Raw genomic sequence first — 18,034 nt, forward strand, 5'->3', positions numbered from 1 at the left:
AAATGGAGATTGAGAGAGATTTCTAGTGAGTTATTTTAAGGGTCCAAAAGCTGAGTACAGTTGAGATCAGAGGTGAGGGACCAAATGGCATACTCTTGCTCCTAATTGCTTTTCTGCTAGATACTGATTTGAATGGCTATAAACTGATTTAGCTGAAGTTTTAATTAAATTCAGAGGAATATTGAAATGCTGATGTTGACTGATCAAGTGAAACTGAAAGATGAGGGAGTCCAGTTCTTCACAACTGTCTGGATGTACCTAGCTCTGGTCATTTGCTTAAGGATTTGAGTATTAATGGAAGTTGGGGACTGGGGGGGAAAATATTTTCTATTTAGATAAATAACATTTTAAAGAATATTCTACCAAGCCAGGAATGTGTGTATAAACATTTAATATTTACAGATATGCAGTAAACTTGAAAGAGATCGTTCAAGTTCCAAATAGTAGCAATGCCCTCAGTTATTGAGGCTATACCAAAGCCAATAGTGGGAGATGTATTGGTTTCTGATAGCAGCACTGACACGTTCATGGTGTGATAGAAGATAAATTGAGTGGTGGCAGTTTTGCAGAGGGGGTATTGACTCCAGGGACAAATGTCCGTGATATGTCAGCACCAATGGGTGTTGCTGTCACATCACCTTGACTGCGAAGCTGTGAAATTTGTCTCAGGAGAGCTTTTCCTTCTTCTCTAGTCTGGAACAAATTACATTAAGATTAAATCACAGCAAAAACATTTTAACTTTGTTCTCAATTGTTCAAAAATTTGCGATTTGAATGCAACAAGAAACTGAAATGAACAAGTAACACAGCAAAATAATTCCTTTTGCTCTTTTTTCAAATGGTGTCAGAGGCACAGAGTACTGCACTTCTCAGCATGTTATTTGGCTTATACAGTTCATATAGTTTACTACCAAAACATCAAAGAGGCCAGATTACCAAGAGCATACATTTCAAGTAGTGCACCAGTTGTCTCACTGTCTCCCATTCTGCTTTTGGGATGGTAGTGGATGAATTGGCCTTTCACCTATGGTTCGATCTAGTGCAGATTAGCAGATGGGATTTGGATTTGAGGTTTTCCCTATTCTAGTGAGGGTTTTTGTTTACCATTCAACAATTCAAATCTTGAAGCTGGTGGGGATTACTAATGGTAGTAATGTCTCTAAAAGTAATCAAAAGGGGTTTTTCTGGGGAAATATGTTTAGTTTAGATTAGATTACTTAGTGTGGAAACAGGCCCTTCGGCCCAACAAGTCCACACTGACCCGCCGAAGCGCAACCCACCCATACCCCTACATGTACCCCTTTTTACCTAACACTACGGGCAATTTAGCATGGCCAATTCACCTGACCTGCACATCTTTGGGAGAAAACCGGAGCACCCGGAGGAAACCCACGCAGACACGGGGAGAATGTGTAGAGTTTGCACAGTCAGTCGCCTGAGTTGGAAATTGAACCCGGGTCTCTGGCGCTGTGAGGCAGCAGTGCTAGCCACCGTGCTGCCCACATGTTATTGAACATTAGCAAAATACTTGAGTTCCAACTACAGCATATGGTCAATTCAAAGAATTTGATAAAGATTGGTGGTTAAGACTTACATCATTGTAATCACAGCATTTCTGTGCACAAACTGATGCCTCATCCCATCGTTTACACTTGAAATAATACTGAGCCAGAGCTCTAAACGCAGTGCTCATTTCATGATGCTCCAGAATCTCCTAAAAATGTGAACAAGGATAATTAGGTGAGGGAGAAACTTAAAGCCTTACACATACGTTTCTCCGAACACACGTTGTAGTTCTTGAGATACAATGCAAACTATATTTACACCACAGCTTGCAAAGTGAATTTTCTTAAACCTGGTAGACATAGCAAGCACTGTACAAACTTATCATTTTGCTCTCCCCATTTATTTTTTAAAGTAACCCCCCAAACACATTCATGCTTCGAAAGTCCAGGTTGTATTTGTTGGCGATTGTATCTGTGTGAGCAAGTGTTAAGACTGCATCACACCATCCTCCAACATTCACCGTTTTCTGTGATAAGGTTGTAAGAATTTATTTATTCAGGACGTTTTGTTCTCTATGAAGTATGGTAGATACATTGAGCTAAGTCATTGAAGAGCATGCCAGCACAAAGAAGGGAGAGAGAGAGATGGCTGTGTAGTTTAATCACTACCACAAAGATTCAGCTTCAGAATAGGGTTTATGCAGAATGTTCCATCATTCAATAAGATCAACTTGCAACGTGTGCCAAAACTAGACTACAGCAACCACAGAAGAGATGGACAATGACTATTGTGGGGAGTGACAGGCACTAAATATGTGGGAAACTGAGCTCAAGAAATGGCAGGTTTGAGTGTTAAATGTCCATGAGGAGAAAGTGAGGTCTGCAGATGCTGGAGATCAGAGCTGAAAATATGTTGCTGGAACACATTTGTTGCTGGAAAAGGGCCTGAAGAAGGGCTTATGCCCCAAACGTCGATTCTCCTGTTCCCCGGATGCTGCCTGACCTGCTGCGCTTTTCCAGCAACACATTTTCAGCTGTTAAATATCCATGGCTACAAGATGCTCAGAAAAGACAAAGATAAAAAGGAGAATAATAGGCATCTTTGGCTAAAGGAAAAGGTGACTACAATTACATCTATTGACCCCCCCACCAACTTGTGGGGAGGATTAGATTAGATTCCCTACAGTGTGGAAACAGGCCCTTCAGCCCAACAAGTCCACACCGACCCTCCGAACAGCAACCCACCCAGACCCAGTCTCCTACATTTACCCCTTCACCTAACACTACAGGCAATTTAGCATAGCCAATTCACCTAACCTGCACATCTTTGGACTGTGGGAGGAAACCCATGCAGACACAGGGAGAATGTGCAAACTCTATACAGACAGTTGCCTGAGGTGGGAATTGAACCTGGGTCTCTGGCGCTGTGAGGCAACAGTGTTAACCACTGTGCCACCTACTAGGTTGTAGCGGGACAAATACGTACAACACATCAGAGCTGTAAACACCTATTATAATGGGAGACTAATTATCAATATATAGACTGGAATAGTGGTAGCCTAAGGTGCAGACATTTCTAGATTGTATTCAGGAGAATTTTCTACAGGTCCAGCAAGAAAGTATACATTGTTGGATGTAGGATCTTGGAAACGAGGTGGCCCAAGCAACATTTGGGGGACAGTGACCATTATATCACAAGGTTTAGAATGATACTAGTCTAGATTAGAGTGGTGCTGGGAAAGCACAGCAGATCAGACAGCATCCGAGGAGCAGGAAAATCGACATTTCGGGCAAAAGCCCTTCATCAGGAAGTGATACTAGAATGATACTAGTCTATCCACATTAAGACTAATCAACTGGCAGAGGCAGGAACTGGACAGACTTTCTCTTCAAAGAGATGGTTCAGGCACAGTCGTGATGTATTCACATAATCCCTATACTGGGGAAACAGGCCAATTGGCCCAACAAGCCCACACTGACGTGTTCCCCATCCCTATTACTTTACATTTCCCCTGACTAAAGAACCCTGAACACTATAAGCAATTTAGCACAGCCAATTCACCTAACCTGTACATCTTTGGATCGTGAGAGGAAATACATACAGGCACGGGGCGATTGTGTGGAGCTTGCACAGTCACCCGCGATTAGAATCGAACCCTGACGCTGAAAGGCAGCAACGCTAACCACTTAGCCACCGCGCTGCCCCAAAACTTTTAATTTCAAATTTTTATTGAATTCAAATTCTACCACTTAGTGATAAAGCCACTAGACCATCACCTCCCCTTGTCAGAAAATGGTGGGACAAGCAATCTCCTTTGTTAACCAGAGAGCTCTGAATTTAAGTTTAAAAAACATAATTGAGATGCAAGACAAATTCAGAAGGAAGGTGAAACAGTAAAGAAGAGGGATTATGCAAAGACTGAGAATTGACACAAAGGGAAAATCCAAAGCATTCACAAACCCAAAGATTAGAACCAAAAAAAAGGATTTAAACTTGGAAGTAAGGGGCGTGGCTGAGGTGTTTGCAGCTGTCTTGACCAGAGAGGCAGATCCTTCCCAGGTCGTTGTGACAGAGGAGGAATTGAATAAGATGTCAGTACTTAAAATTGATAACACACCAGGGCTGGATACAATGCATCCAACAATTTTAAAGTATGTGATGGCAGAAATTGCAGAGTCACAAACAATCATTTTTCAATCTTCTCTAGGTTTGAGCATGGTGCCTGAGGATTGGTGATTTGCAAACATTACTTCCATACGCACAGAGGTGTGCGAAGAGTATAGACAGAGTATAAAATAAAGGCTATGATTCTGGACCTTCCTTTTAATTAACCTTAAACCTATTCAATGACGTTCTGACATATCTCTCTAACCAGAGTTTAGGGTCATTACCACCGCACCACAAGAACCCTCATTTCTGTTTCCAAATATCAATCTGCTCAGAGATGGTAAGAAACTACTATACCCGGCTTCCTGTCCCACAGGTATAAACACTACCACTGTATCACAATGTACTATTGTGTGTATAAGTGTGTGGACATCATCAAAGATGACAGGGCAGGACAGATAGTGAGAATTGTTCACAAAAAACTCTTCTAGGCTACATTAATAGGACAGAGAGTAAAAGAACAGGAAACCTATGCTGAACCTATATAGGACTGGTTAGATTTCTGCTGGACTATTGTATATAGCTAACGTAACACCCTTGTACAAGGAGGGAGGGAGAAAGAAGATGGGATATTAAAGACCGGTTAAACCTGACCTCAGTCATCGAAAAAATTTGTTCATTATTAAGGATGAGATTATGGATCATTTACACACACAGGTGTCTCTGCTTTTGCACACCCTTTAGAGTAGTACATTACTAGGGCTCTTGTGATGCAGTGGCAGTGTTTATACCTGTGGGACAGTAAGACATGAGATAGCTTTGGCAAATAGAATTAAGGAGAATCCAAAGGGTTTTTACAAATATATTAAGGACAAAAGGGTAACTAGGGTGAGAATAGGGCCCCTCAAAGATCAGCAAGGCGGCCTTTTGTGTGGAGCCACAGAAAATGGAGGAGATACTAAACGAGTATTTTGCATCAGTATTTAATGTGAAAAAGGATATGGAAGATATAGAATGTAAGGAAATAGATGGTGACACCTTGCAAAAATGTCCATATTACAGAGGAGGAAGTGCTGGATGTCTTGGATCGCATAAAGCTGAATAAATCCCCAGGACCTGATCAGGTGTACCCTAAAACTCTGTGGGAAGCTAGAGAAGTGATTGCTGAGCCTCTTGCTGAGATATTTGTATCATCGATAGTCACAGGTGAGGTGCCGGAAGAATGGAGGTTGGCAAACGTGGTGCCACTGTTTAAGAAGGGTGGTAAGGACAAGCCAGGGAACTATAGACCAGTGAGTCTGACGTCAGTGGTGGGCAAGGTGTTGGAGGGAATCCTGAGGGACGGGATATACATGTATTTGGAAGGGCAAGGACTGATTCGGGATAGTCAACATGGCTTTGTGCGTGGGAAATCATGTCTCACAAACTTGATTGAGTTTTTTGAAGTAGCAACAAAGAAGATTGATGAGGGCAGAGTGGTAGATGTGATCTATATGGACTTCAGTAAGGTGTTCGACAAGGTTTCCCATGTTTAGCAAGGTTAGATCTTGCGGAATACAGGGAGAACTAGCCACTTGGATACAGAACTGGCTCAAAGGTAGAAGACAGAGTGTGATGGTGGTGGAAGGTTGTTTTTCAGACTGGAGGCCTGTGATAAGTGGAGCACCACAAGGATTGGTGCTGGGTCCTCTACTTTTTATCATTTACATAAATGATTTGGATGCGAGCATAAGAGGTACAGTTAGTAAGTTTGCAGATGACACCAAAATTGGAGGTGTAGTGGACAGTGAAGAGGGTTACCTCAGATTACAACAGGATCTGAACCACATGGGCCAATGGGCTGAGAAGTGGCAGATGGGCTTTAATTCAGATAAATGCGAGTTGCTGCATTTTGGGAAAGCAAATCTTAGCAGGACTTCTACAGTTAATGGTAAGGTCCTAGGGAGTATTGCTGAACAAAGAGACCTTGGAGTGCAGGTTCATAGCTCCTTGAAAGTGGAGTCGCAGGTAGATAGGATAGTGAAGGGGACATTTGGTATGCTTTCTTTTATTGGACAGAGTATTGAGTACAGGAGTTGGGAGGTCATGTTGCCACTGTTGGAATATTGCATGTAATTCTGGTGTTCCTATTGGAAAGATATTGTGAAACTTGAAAGGGTTCAGAAAAGATTTACAAGGATGTTGCCAGGGTTGGAGGATTTGAGCTTTAGGGAGAGGCTGTACAGGCTGGGGCTGTTTTCCCTGGAGCGTCGGGGTTGGGACATCTGGTCAGCATGGACGGTTTGGACCAAAGGGTCTGTTTCCATGCTGTACATCTCTATGACTCGGAAGTGCATGATAATATAGGGTTGAGTCAGCACAGCTTTGTCATGCCTGACAAATCTGTTCGAATTCTTTGAGAACGTAATAAGTTCGACAAAGAAGAGTCCGTGGATGTGATCTATTTGGATTTCCAGAAAATCTTTGACAAGGTGTCATACGGGAAGCTGCTAAATAATAAAAGATAATATTATATTACCCTTGGTGTTAAGGGTAAGGTGCTGACATGGATAGAGGATTGGCAGACTGGCAGAAGGCAGAGTGGGAATAAAAGGGTCTTTTTCAGGATGGCAGCTGGTGATTAATGCAGTTCTGTAGGGGTTAGTGTTGGGACCTCAGCTATTCACATTGTACATTCACAGGTACAGGCGAATGTTAAGGGTTTGAGAGTCCATTCAGTATTCTAACAACAGTAGGGTAGAAACTGTTACAAAACCGGCTGGTGTGTAACAGTTTCTACCCTACTGTAAGAATACTGAATAGACTTTCAAACTCTTAACATTCGCCTGTACCTGTGTTTTTGTTTTTGCTGCTGTTTACCTATTATTTACAATCTATGCTACTTAACTCTGTGATCTGCCTGTATTGTTCACAAGACAAAGCTTTTCACTGTGCACCAGCACACGTGACAATCAATTCAACTCCATTCAATTCAATACTTTAACATGCACAAGGAACGGAGGGTATTGTATCATCTGCAGAAGGACTTGGACAGGCTTGGAGAGTGGGCAAAAGAAATGGCAGATGAAATATAGTGTGGCAAAGTGTGAGATTATAGACAATAGGTGCAGGAGTAGGCCATTCTGCCCTTCGAGCCAGCACCACCATTCATTATACTCATGGCTGATCATCCTCAATCAGTATCCTGTTCCTCCCTTATCTCCATAACCCTTGATTCCACTATCCTTAAGAGCTCTATCCAACTCTTTCTTGAAAGTATCCAGAGACTTGGCCTCCATTGCCTTCTGGGGCAGAGCATTCCATACACTCACCACTCTCTGGGTGAAGAAGTTTCTCCTCAACTCTATTCTAAGTGGCCTACCCCTTATTTTTAAACTGTGTCCTTTGGTTCAGGACTCACCCATCAGTGGAAACATGTTTCCTGTCTCCAGAGTGTTCAATCCTTTAATAATCTTATAAGTCTCAATCAGATCCCCTCCCAGCCTTCTAAACCCAAGCCTATATGAGCCCAGTTGCTCCAATCTTTCAACGCAAGATAGTCCCGCCATTCTGGCCTTCATTGACTGATTTACAAGAACACCCAGATCTCTCTGTACTGTCCCTTTACCTATGTTGACTCCATTTAGGTAGTAATCTGCCTTCCTGTTCTTGCCACCAAAGTGGATAACCATACATTTATTCACATTAAACTGCATCTGCCATGCATCTGTCCACTCACCTAGCCTGTCCAGGTCACCCTGTAATCTCCTAACATCCTCCTCACATTTCACCCTGCCATCCAGCTTTGTATCATCAGCAAATTTTCTAATATTACTTTTAATACCATAATCTATATCATTAATGTATATTGTAAAAACCTGCAGTCCCAGCACTGATCCCTGCGGTACCCTGCTGGTCACCGCCTGCCATTCTGAAAGGGAGCCGTTTATCACTACTCTTAGTTTCCTGTCAGCCAACCAATTTTCATCCAAGTCAGTATTTTGCCCCCAATACCACGCGCCCTAGTTTTGCTTACACTTTGGTTGGACGAATACAAAAAGCTCTGGGAATCTGAAGCACAAAGGGACTTAAGAGAATGCAGAACTAGGACTCCTAAGGTTAAAATGCAGGTCCACTTGGTAGTTAGGAAAACGAATGCAATGTTAGCATTCATTTCAAAAGGGCTAGAATACAAGGGCATAAGATATAGGAGCAGAAATTCAGCCATTCAGCCCACTGAGTCTGCCCCGCCATTCAATCATGGCTGATAGGTTTCTCATCTCCATTCTCCCGCTTTCTCCACATAACCCTTGATTCTCAGGAACCTATCTATCTCCGTCTGAAATATACTCAATGATCTGGCCTCCAAATCCTTCAGTGGCAATGAATTCTATAGATCCACCACTCACTGGCTGAAGTTTCTCCTTAGTTCCATTCAAAAAGGTTCTCTCTTTACTCTAAGGCTGTGCCCCAGGATCCTAGTCTCTCCTACCAATGGAGGCATCTTCCCAACATCCACTCATGGGTTCCACAAGCTGCTCCAAAAAACCATCTCGTCGACATTACACAAATTCCTCTTCTTACAATCTACTACCAACCTGATTTTCCTAGTCCACCTGAATATTGAAATCCCCCATGATCACTGTAACATTGTCTTTTCTATCTCCTGGTGCATCTTGCACCCCAGCTCCTGACTACTGTTTGGTTTTTTGACCTTTGTGGTTCCTCAATTTTACCCCACACAGATTCTACACCATCTGACCCTACTTCATTTCTTACTAAGAAGGCAACCTCACCCCCCTCTGCCCACCTTTTCAGTAGGAAGTATATCCTTGAATATTCAGCTCCCAATCCTGATCCCCTTGCAGCCGTGTCTCCGCGATGCCCACAACATCATACCTGCCAATTTCAATCTGCACCACAGGCTCATTTACCTTATTCCTCATACAGCGTGCATTCCAATATAACACCTTCAGTCCTGTAGTAACCGTCCCTCTTCTCAATGTCATTTGTTTGTCCAGTGTGCTTGGAGTTTGATTGCTAACCTTTAAAGTACACTCTGTCCTGTGTGTGCTGCAGACTTTAATAACCTCTCCTGAGTTCTGCACCCTTACCTCCTCCTTTAATTCGGGTTTTCGAATTTCCACTATAACTGAAGCCACTCCCTATCCTGACTTAGAAAATATTGCCATTCCTTTAATGTCATTGGCTCAAAATCCTGGAATTCCCTCCCTCAGGGTGAAATGTCCAGAGTTTCCAATAAAGTAAGGGAAACAGACAGTTATAGAGAGAAACTATTTGTTGCCGGTGGAGGAGCCTGTAACTGTGGGACACGATCCAAAAATTAGAACCAGCCCTTTCACGAGTGAAGTTCGGGAACACTTTTAAGCATAAAAGGTAATGGAATTTTGGAAATATTCTGCAAACAATAACTAATCTAGATCAATAGTTCAATTTTAAATCTGTGGTTGATGCATTTACCAAAAATATTCAGGAATGCAAGGCACAATGTATCTATGAAGTTATGTGGCAGACCAACCATGACTTAGTCCAATGGAAGAACAGGCTCAATCCACTAATCCTGTCTGAAATTCACTACCTGGTTCAAATCTTGAGCTTTTAACAAGCTGCAAAGACAGATGGTCACAATGTGCTAACAGAACAAAAGGATACAGAACATGGATTAAAAAAAAACACACTAGAGGGGTCAGATCGGAAGTCTTCCTTTTGCAAATGAAACAGCAGCAGAACAAATACTTGTGTTTCTGCTACCTTGGATCCACAATGTTATCTACACTGGTTCGGGTCTGCCAGTGTCACATGACCCTTGGAGACTTACCCCACAATCACAGATGTCTTGGACATATTTGATGTAGCACTGTGCTGCTTGATCTGATTCACCTAGCTGCTCGTGAATCCTGTAACATTATGGAAGGAAATAGACATTAAGTCAATACGGCCCAACCAACACTGAGAGACTGGCAATGTTGGCAGCATTACAGACTACATTAGATGTCTGCTTATACTTCCTCTGCCAATTCCACAACCTTATGTAGTTTTTGAAACAAAACAGAAGTTGCTGAAAAAGCTCAGCAGATCTGGCAGAGTCTGTGAAGAGAAATCAAAGTTAACGTTTCAGGTCCAGTGACCCTTCCTCAGAACCTGAGGAAGACACTGCCAGACCTGCTGAGCTTTTCCAGCAACTTCTGTTTTTGCTTCCGATTTATAGCACTCGCTTTCAGTTTTTATTTATGTCATTTTTGTTTGGCTACAAACAGATTAGAATATCCTTTGTAAAGAAGTTTTAACACAGTAAGATATAACTGAGATCTCAGACTTAATAAAACAAAAGTGCAGCTTAATGTGTCCCACTGTTTGATCCTCTGTTCAGACTGCTACAGGAAGCAGTGTATTAGTACACAGCAGGGGCACAGCGGCTTGCCTTCCCACTTGTCATTTCCAATCTTAGATGTGTGTTCTCAACCAAATCACTTTGGTCCATCTCTCAGCAACTGCTTCACAATGGAACAGGCAGTTAAGGACAAGTCAGTTAACTGGAATCTTGCATTAGTAATTAGTAGAGGGGTCAGTAATCTTCTACCTCTACGTCTCCTGGTTAAGAGGAAAGTTGAGGAGACCATGGGAGTGGATGTAGGTTTGCTCACTGAGCTGGGAGGTTCGTTTTCAGATGTTTCGTCACCATATTAGGTAACAACAGTGAGCCTCCAGATGAAGCACTGCTGGCACGGTCTGCTTTCTATTTATACCACCAGTGCTTCATCTGGAGGCTCACTGATGATGTTACCTAGTATGGTGACGAAACGTCTGAAAACAAACCTTCCAGCTCAGCGAGCATCCAGAACCTCAACCTGAGCTACAAATCTTCTCAAAACTCGCTAACAGTTGGAGTCTGGAACTCACTGTCTGAAACTCTTGTAACATTTAAATAGTATTTAGCAATTTATTTCCATTGCCAGAGCCTTCAGGGCTATGAGCCAACGGTTGGACGATGGAATTAGTAGAGTCAGATTTTTGATGATCCGTTCGACATGGGCTGAATGGTCTGCTTCTGTGCTGTAAGTCTATAAATAGGGCAGAGAGACTTTGATTTCAAATACAAATCAACTTCATTTCTTCCCGTTTTTACAACTTCCTATTTTCTCCTTCACTGCCAGGATGACTCTTGGTTGTAGGAGCAGGTTACTGCAGATGCTGGAACAAGTTCTGAAAGCAAGAAAATGCTGGGGAGATCACAGCAGGTCAGGCAGCATTCATGGAGAGAGACAGCATGCTAACATTTTGAGTCTGGACTCTTTGCTGATATACTTTTTGCGGTTCGCCACATCTACCTTACCAAACAGTTAATCTCATTTGTGCCATTATTCTTAAATCCGGAGGCTATTGTTACCAGTTGCTACCTACTGAACCTTTCAAATCTTTTGGCATCAGTCACCATAACCTTAAGCTCTAACATTCGAAACATCTAAAGCTATAAACTGTTATGATTGAGATTATTCAAATGAACCATCACTAACCTTTCCAAGACACTAATAATCTTTAGCAATTTTCCTCATTACATTTCTTTTGATAAGATAACAAACACCAACTTTTCCATAATATGAATTTGTAAAATAGTCTGGTTGGAACATTCACCCACTTTCCAGGATATGACGAAACCAACCTTCACAATCGTTTGAGAGCTCTCCGCGGGGAAACACTTACTTTGCTAGTTTGACCAACGCCATTTTCTCGACATCACCAACAGAAAACGCCCTCCAGTAACACTGCCAATGAGAGACAGAAAGGAAGACAAGTCACTTGTTTCAGGGTCTCGTGGCAAACCGGTTGGACAGCACAACATGGGAAGCAGTCTTCTCAAACAGGTTGTGTAAGTGTGGCTCCCACAAGCAAGGATTGTTACAAGTTAATCCACTGATCTGAACTGAGTATAGACAGAAGAATCTGAAGTAAAAACAATGACTGCAGATGCTGGAAACCAGATTCTGGATTAGTGGTGCTGGAAGAGCATCCAAGGATGCTGCCTGAACTGCTGTGCTCTTCCAGCACCACTAATCCAGAAGAATCTGAAGTGTCTAACCAACTCGAAAATCTCTTCAATTGGGAATAACAGACAATATAATGCTGACAAATAGCATGCAAACAACAGGGATAATACAGACAATTCTAATGAGTGATTTTAAGAAAAAGAAATAAACATAACCATTTTTACCAGACAGACTTTTAGCAGGGATGGAAATGGCAATGCAAGCTCTTGGGCTTATGCCCCCTGCTTTTATTGTGAAATCCTTTGGATTATTTAACTGATTTGAAACCACTGTTTTTCGCAATTCTCTGCTGAAGCTGTATGAAGTTATCATCGTTTACAGGGCCACTCTCAAAATCAGTTTAATTTCTGAATAAAAACAAGGCAGGAAAGTACCTTCTTGGCTTCAGGCAGCTGATTCAGCTTTTCATAACATTCACCCAAAGCGATGAGCATTCGAGAGTCATTCGGTCTGTGGGGAAGAGACACACTGTTTCCAAATCTTCCCAAATTCCAGGCAGCATGTGGTACTGTAGCTTTAATCCCTGCAGTGACTTACCTGAGCTGATGGGCTCGTCTGTAATAATACAAACAATAAAACGGCATCTTGAGGATCTCATACGTCTGTCCCAGTCCGTACCAAGCTCTGTAATCTCGTTTATTCACCTCAATAGCATGCCTGCAGGAACACAAGGAGTAACTGGTAAAGGCTGCTCTCTCATGGGCTACAGAGCTAACCAAAGGCACTTTTCTCAGAATCCTGCTCAGACTCCATCTTTAGCCTCAGGATGGATATATTAGACTCAGAGCAGCTACACATTCTCCATAATTATACCAGGGCTGAAAGGGTTACATTCAGACTAGTTACATAAATTTAATGTTTCCCATTGAACCATCACAAAATGCAGATTCAGCCTCCTGTAGAGTAACTGTCCAACTCAAGGCAATACATTTTAGGAAGGGTGTAAAGTCATTTCTTAAATGGCAGGAGTTTGGAAAGTATAAAATGTACAAGGGATCTGAAGTGCCCTTGTCAGTAAGTCATTGAAGGTTAATATGCAGACGCTATTAGGAAGGCTAATGGAATGTTAGCCTTTATTACACAAGGATTTACTTATGGGAGTAATGAAGCTTAGTTAGACCGCACATGGAGTAGTGTGTGCAGTCCTGGGCTCCTTGCTTTGGAAGGATATTACTGCCACACAGCAAGTGCAACATATATTCAGCAGGCTTGATTGTAGAATCATAGAATCTCTAAAGTGTGGAAGCAGGCCACACAGCCCATTGAATCCACACCAACCCTCTGAAGAGCATCCCCCTCAGACTCCTCACCCTATCCCTCTCATCCTGCATTTCCTATGGCTAACCCATCTAGCCCACAAATCTCTGGACACTACGGGGCAATTTAGCATGGCCAATCCACGCTAACCTGCACATCTTTGGACTGTGGGAGGAAACTGGAGCACCCAGAGGAAGCCCAAGCAGACACAGGGAGAACGTGCAAAGTCCATACAGACAGTCGCCCTGAGGCTGGAATCGTGAGACTAACTTATGAAAAGGGATTGGGGCAAACTGGGCCTATATTCTCTTCAGTTTTGAAGAAGTGATATTACTGAAATCTACAAAACAATGAAAGGAGTAGACAGGGTTGATGCAGGTCAGGTATTTCCTCTGGTTTGAAGGGGGCAAGTTCTAGAATAAATGGACACAGTACAAAATGAAGGGGGTGTCATTTAGGATCAAGATGTGGAGAATTTCCTTTACTTGGAAGATTGTTATGCTTTAGAATTCTGTAGGTCAGAGGGGACTAGAAAGCTCAATCTTTGAGTATGTTTATGTAGAGTTTCAGATTGCCGATTGTGAGAGGAGTAAAGGGAATTGAAGTACTCAATCAACCACAATAGTGAGCAGACTCAGCAAGGTAAATGGTCTAGTCGTGTCCGACGATAGACTGAAGACAACGGAGACAGTTTCCAAGGAAAGGGATTGGAGGAGGCTTGACAGAGATGTTCAAACACCATGAAGGGTCTGGACAGAGTAAATAGGGAGAACCTGCTGCCATGTAGGAGGGCCGAGAACAAGAGGACTCCGAGGCAGGTGAACATTAGAAAAGCCAAATATAGTCACAGAGTCACACAGCATGGAAACAGGCCCTTTGGTCCAACTCATCTACACCGACTGGATGCCCCAAATTAATCTAGTCCCATAGTGCGGGGTTAAGTTCTGAATGCATTGCCCCAGCATGTGGTAGAGACAGATTCAATCTTGGCTTTCAAAAGGGAGCTGAATAATTATCTGCAGAGAAATATTTGCAGGGAGAAGCTCTTAGGGAAACAGCTCGGATACACTGGCTTGAATGATTGAAACTATTCTCTGGGGCCACGGGGAAGGCGAAAGCTAAATAGATGCTGTCAGTGACACATCTGCAACTGTCAAGCAGCAGCAGGTATTTGACCTCAGTTAGTTTGGTTCTGCTTCATGACCAAGTCTGTCCTCCGGCATGAGGAGTGAAGCATCAGTTGAGTTTTCTATTGTAAATGAATGAAATGGGGATTCAGGGCAGTGAAATCCTGCCTGGATGTTATCAGTTGAAACAGCATGTGTAAGTGAACAACTGCGTTGCATACCTGTAAGCCTGAATAGCTGCTGATATGTTCTTCATCTCCATATACTCATGACCCATCAGCGTCCAAGCACCAAGGTAACGAGGATTTAACTTCAGTGCTCTTTGAAAGTACAGGGCTGCTTTCTCATGTTGAGACCTTAAACTGTAGTAATTGCCTTGGTGAGAAGAGAAGTGACATTAGGTTTACATTTCTGTACAACAGCTCAAAACTTAAAGGTCCAAGCAGCAAATACTAATCTGCATTTAGCCAGGTAATTAAGTATTTGAGAACCCTTAGCCAGGGAAGGCGAAATATCACCATCTCATCAACCACTGCTGAGAAGTATTTGCCCTCCAAGTCAGCATAATATTAACCAGACATGAAAGGGCCCACTTAGGGGTGACATACAGACCCCCCACCTGTGGGGCCACATCTTAGCAACAGGTGGGGATAACGTATAGGCAACTTCATAAATGCTGTCCTGTTATGGACCGGACCAGACCTCTCAAGATCTGTTAAGAGGGTAGCCCAGACCCTAATGTTTTCCTATTTTAAAAGTAGGTGTGAAATGTGTGTTCCAGACGTGAGGCAACTGGTCAAACCACTCCACATTAAGTAAAACAATTCATTTAAACACTGTAGTTAAGATACAAACAAATGAAAGAGGAATTTAGAATAACGTAACTATTAGAAAACATGGTAGGAAAACAAATAATAGATACAGTACCTATTAACTGTTCCATTATAGTAACATCCCATAAACACACCCCTTGACAAAAAAAGGTAAATTCATTCACAGATTCCTACATGTAGTTCTCCAATCCAGGAGGAAACAATACCAAGAGAGATTTCAGAGAAAGTAGCAGCTACTGTTAATAGAACATAGAACAATACAGCACAGAACAGGCCCTCGATGTTGCGCCGACCTGTGAACTATTCTCAGCTCATCCCCCTACACTATCCCCAAATCATCCATGTGCTTATCCAAGGATTGTTTAAATCTCCCTAATGTGGCTGAGTTGACTACATTAGCAGGTAGGGCATTCCACACCCTTACCACTCTGCGTAAAGAACTTGCCTCTGACATCTGTCTTAAATCTATCACCCCTCAATTTGTAGTTATAACTGAATTCACTGACGTTTGCAACTCTTCTGGGAGCCAAACACCTTCTGACTGACAAACAAAAATCGAGACAGCCTGGTGTCTGAGAGCTGGCCCCTCTCATCCAGGCTGCTGCCATTGTTCCAACGTTTTAACCAAAAACGTCAGAGCGGTGAGAGGAGGAGGATTGGTGAACCGAGGGCTGCTGGGAAGGGTGGGTTTTCCCGCATTAAAAGGAACTTACCTTGGGAATCGGGCCTCCATTTGCAAGAGGTGCGGGGGAGGAGCGAAGGACTTCTGGGAAGTCATATATTTGTGTGGTTGCATTACCCGAAACACTATTTGGGTACTGTCCCTCACCCATCCTCCTCCTCTAACCAAAAAAAAAGGACCTGTGCGCCAGATTGGTAAAGTAATGAGTTTACTTTTTTATTCCTTATTTTTTCAACAGTCTCCTTGGGAATTTAGAATCGTGGGAATGGCGGTGAGGGTAGTTGAATGTTCCGCCTGCAGAATGTGGAAGGTAAGGGTCACCACCAGTGTCCCTGCTGACTGCATCTGCAGGAAGTGCACCCAACTCCAGCTCCTCGAAAACCACGTTAGGGAACTGGAGCTGGATGAACTCCGGATCATTCGGGAGGCAGAGGGGGTTATTGAGAGGAGTTACAGGGAGGTAGTCACTCCTAAGATACAAGAAAAAGGCAGATGGGTTACAGTCAGGGGACGGAAAGGGAACTAGCAGGCAGTGCAGGAATCCCTGTGGCCATTCCCCTCAACAATAAGTATATCGTTTTGGATACTGTTTGGGGGGGACAACTTATCAGGGGAAAGCAGTGGGGCCCAGGGCTCTGGCACAGAGTCTGTCCCTGCTGCTCAGAAGGAAAAGGGAAAGGGGAGGAGAGCAATAGTCATTGGGAACTCCATAGTTAGGGGGACAGATAGGAGGTTCTGTGGGGAAGAGAGAGACTCACAGTTGGTGTGTTGCCTCCCAGGTGCTAGGGTTCATGATGTCTCTGATCATGTTTTTGGGATCCTTAAGGGGGAGGGGGAGCAGCCCCAAGTCGTGGTCCACATAGGCACCAACGACATTGGTAGGGAGAGAGATGGGGATTTAAGGCAGAAATCAGGGAGCTAGGATGGAAGCTTAGAGCTGTCTCTGGTTTGTTGCCCGTGCCACGTGCTAGTGAGGCAAGGAATAGGGAGAGAGAAGAGTTGAACACGTGGCTACAGGTTTGGTACAGGAGAGAGGGTTTTGGATTCTTGGATAATTGGGGCTCTTTCTGGGGTAGGTGGGACTTCTACAAGCAGAATGGTCTTCATCTGAACCAGAGGGGTACCAATATCCTGGAGGGGAAATTCGCTAAGACTATTGGGGTGGGTTTAAACTAATCCAGCAGGGGGATGGGAACCAAAATTGTAGTTCGAGTATAGAAAAGGTTGAGAGTAGGGAGGTCCGAAATCAAGTGTCAGGGAAGCAAGATGGCACCGACAAGCAAGACGTTGGTTTGAAGTGCGTCAACTTCAACGCCAGGAGCATCCGGAATAAGGTGGGTGAACCTGGGACTTCGATGTTGTGGCCATTTCAGAGACATGGATAGAGCAGGGACAGGAACGGTTGTTGCAGGTTCCAGGCTTTAGATGTTTCAGTAAGAACGGAGAAGATGGTAAAAGAGGGGGAGGTGTGGCATTGTTGGTCAAGGATAGTATTACAGTTGCAGAAAGGATGTTTGGGGCCTCGTCAACTGAGGTAGTATGGGCTGAAGTTAGAAACAGGAAAGGAGAGGTCACCCTGTTGGAGTTTTCTATCGGCCCCCAAATAGTTCCAGAGATGTAGAGGAAAAGATAGCAAAGATGATTCTCGATACGAGTGAGAGAGACAGGATAGTTGTCATGAGGGACTTCAACTTTCCAAATATTGACTGGGAACACTACAGTAAGAGTACTATAGATGGGTCAGTTTTTGTCCAGTGTGTGCAGGAGGGCTTCCTGACACAGTATGTAGACAGGCCAACAAGGGGCGAAGCCACATTAGATTTGGTACTGGCTAATGAGCCCGGCCAGGTGTTAGACTTGGAAGTAGGTGAGCACTTTGGTGATAGCGATCACAATTCTGTTATGTTTACTTTAGTGATAGAAAGGGTAAGGTGTATACCACTGGGCAAGAGTTACAGTTGGGGGAAAGGCAATTAC

At 43.3% G+C, this 18,034-nt stretch overlaps 1 protein-coding gene across 1 annotated transcript in view; it reads right to left on the reverse strand.

Annotated features, from left to right (window-relative positions):
* Positions 1-374: 374 nt before the first annotated feature.
* cdc23 (CDC23 (cell division cycle 23, yeast, homolog)) overlaps positions 375-18,034 on the reverse strand; it is a 53,768-nt gene continuing 36,108 nt past the window's right edge. Inside the window, exons 10-16 of the mRNA XM_043704075.1 lie at positions 14,764-14,917; positions 12,696-12,815; positions 12,533-12,608; positions 11,815-11,876; positions 9,932-10,010; positions 1,595-1,714; positions 375-693 (exon numbers count right to left, since the gene is read on the reverse strand). Coding sequence (XP_043560010.1) covers positions 526-693; positions 1,595-1,714; positions 9,932-10,010; positions 11,815-11,876; positions 12,533-12,608; positions 12,696-12,815; positions 14,764-14,917 — 779 coding nt within the window. The 3' untranslated portion in view covers positions 375-525. The remainder of the gene's footprint in view (positions 694-1,594; positions 1,715-9,931; positions 10,011-11,814; positions 11,877-12,532; positions 12,609-12,695; positions 12,816-14,763; positions 14,918-18,034) is intronic.

This window comes from Chiloscyllium plagiosum, chromosome 14, assembly GCF_004010195.1.
Source record: "Chiloscyllium plagiosum isolate BGI_BamShark_2017 chromosome 14, ASM401019v2, whole genome shotgun sequence".
Taxonomy (NCBI): domain Eukaryota; kingdom Metazoa; phylum Chordata; class Chondrichthyes; order Orectolobiformes; family Hemiscylliidae; genus Chiloscyllium; species Chiloscyllium plagiosum.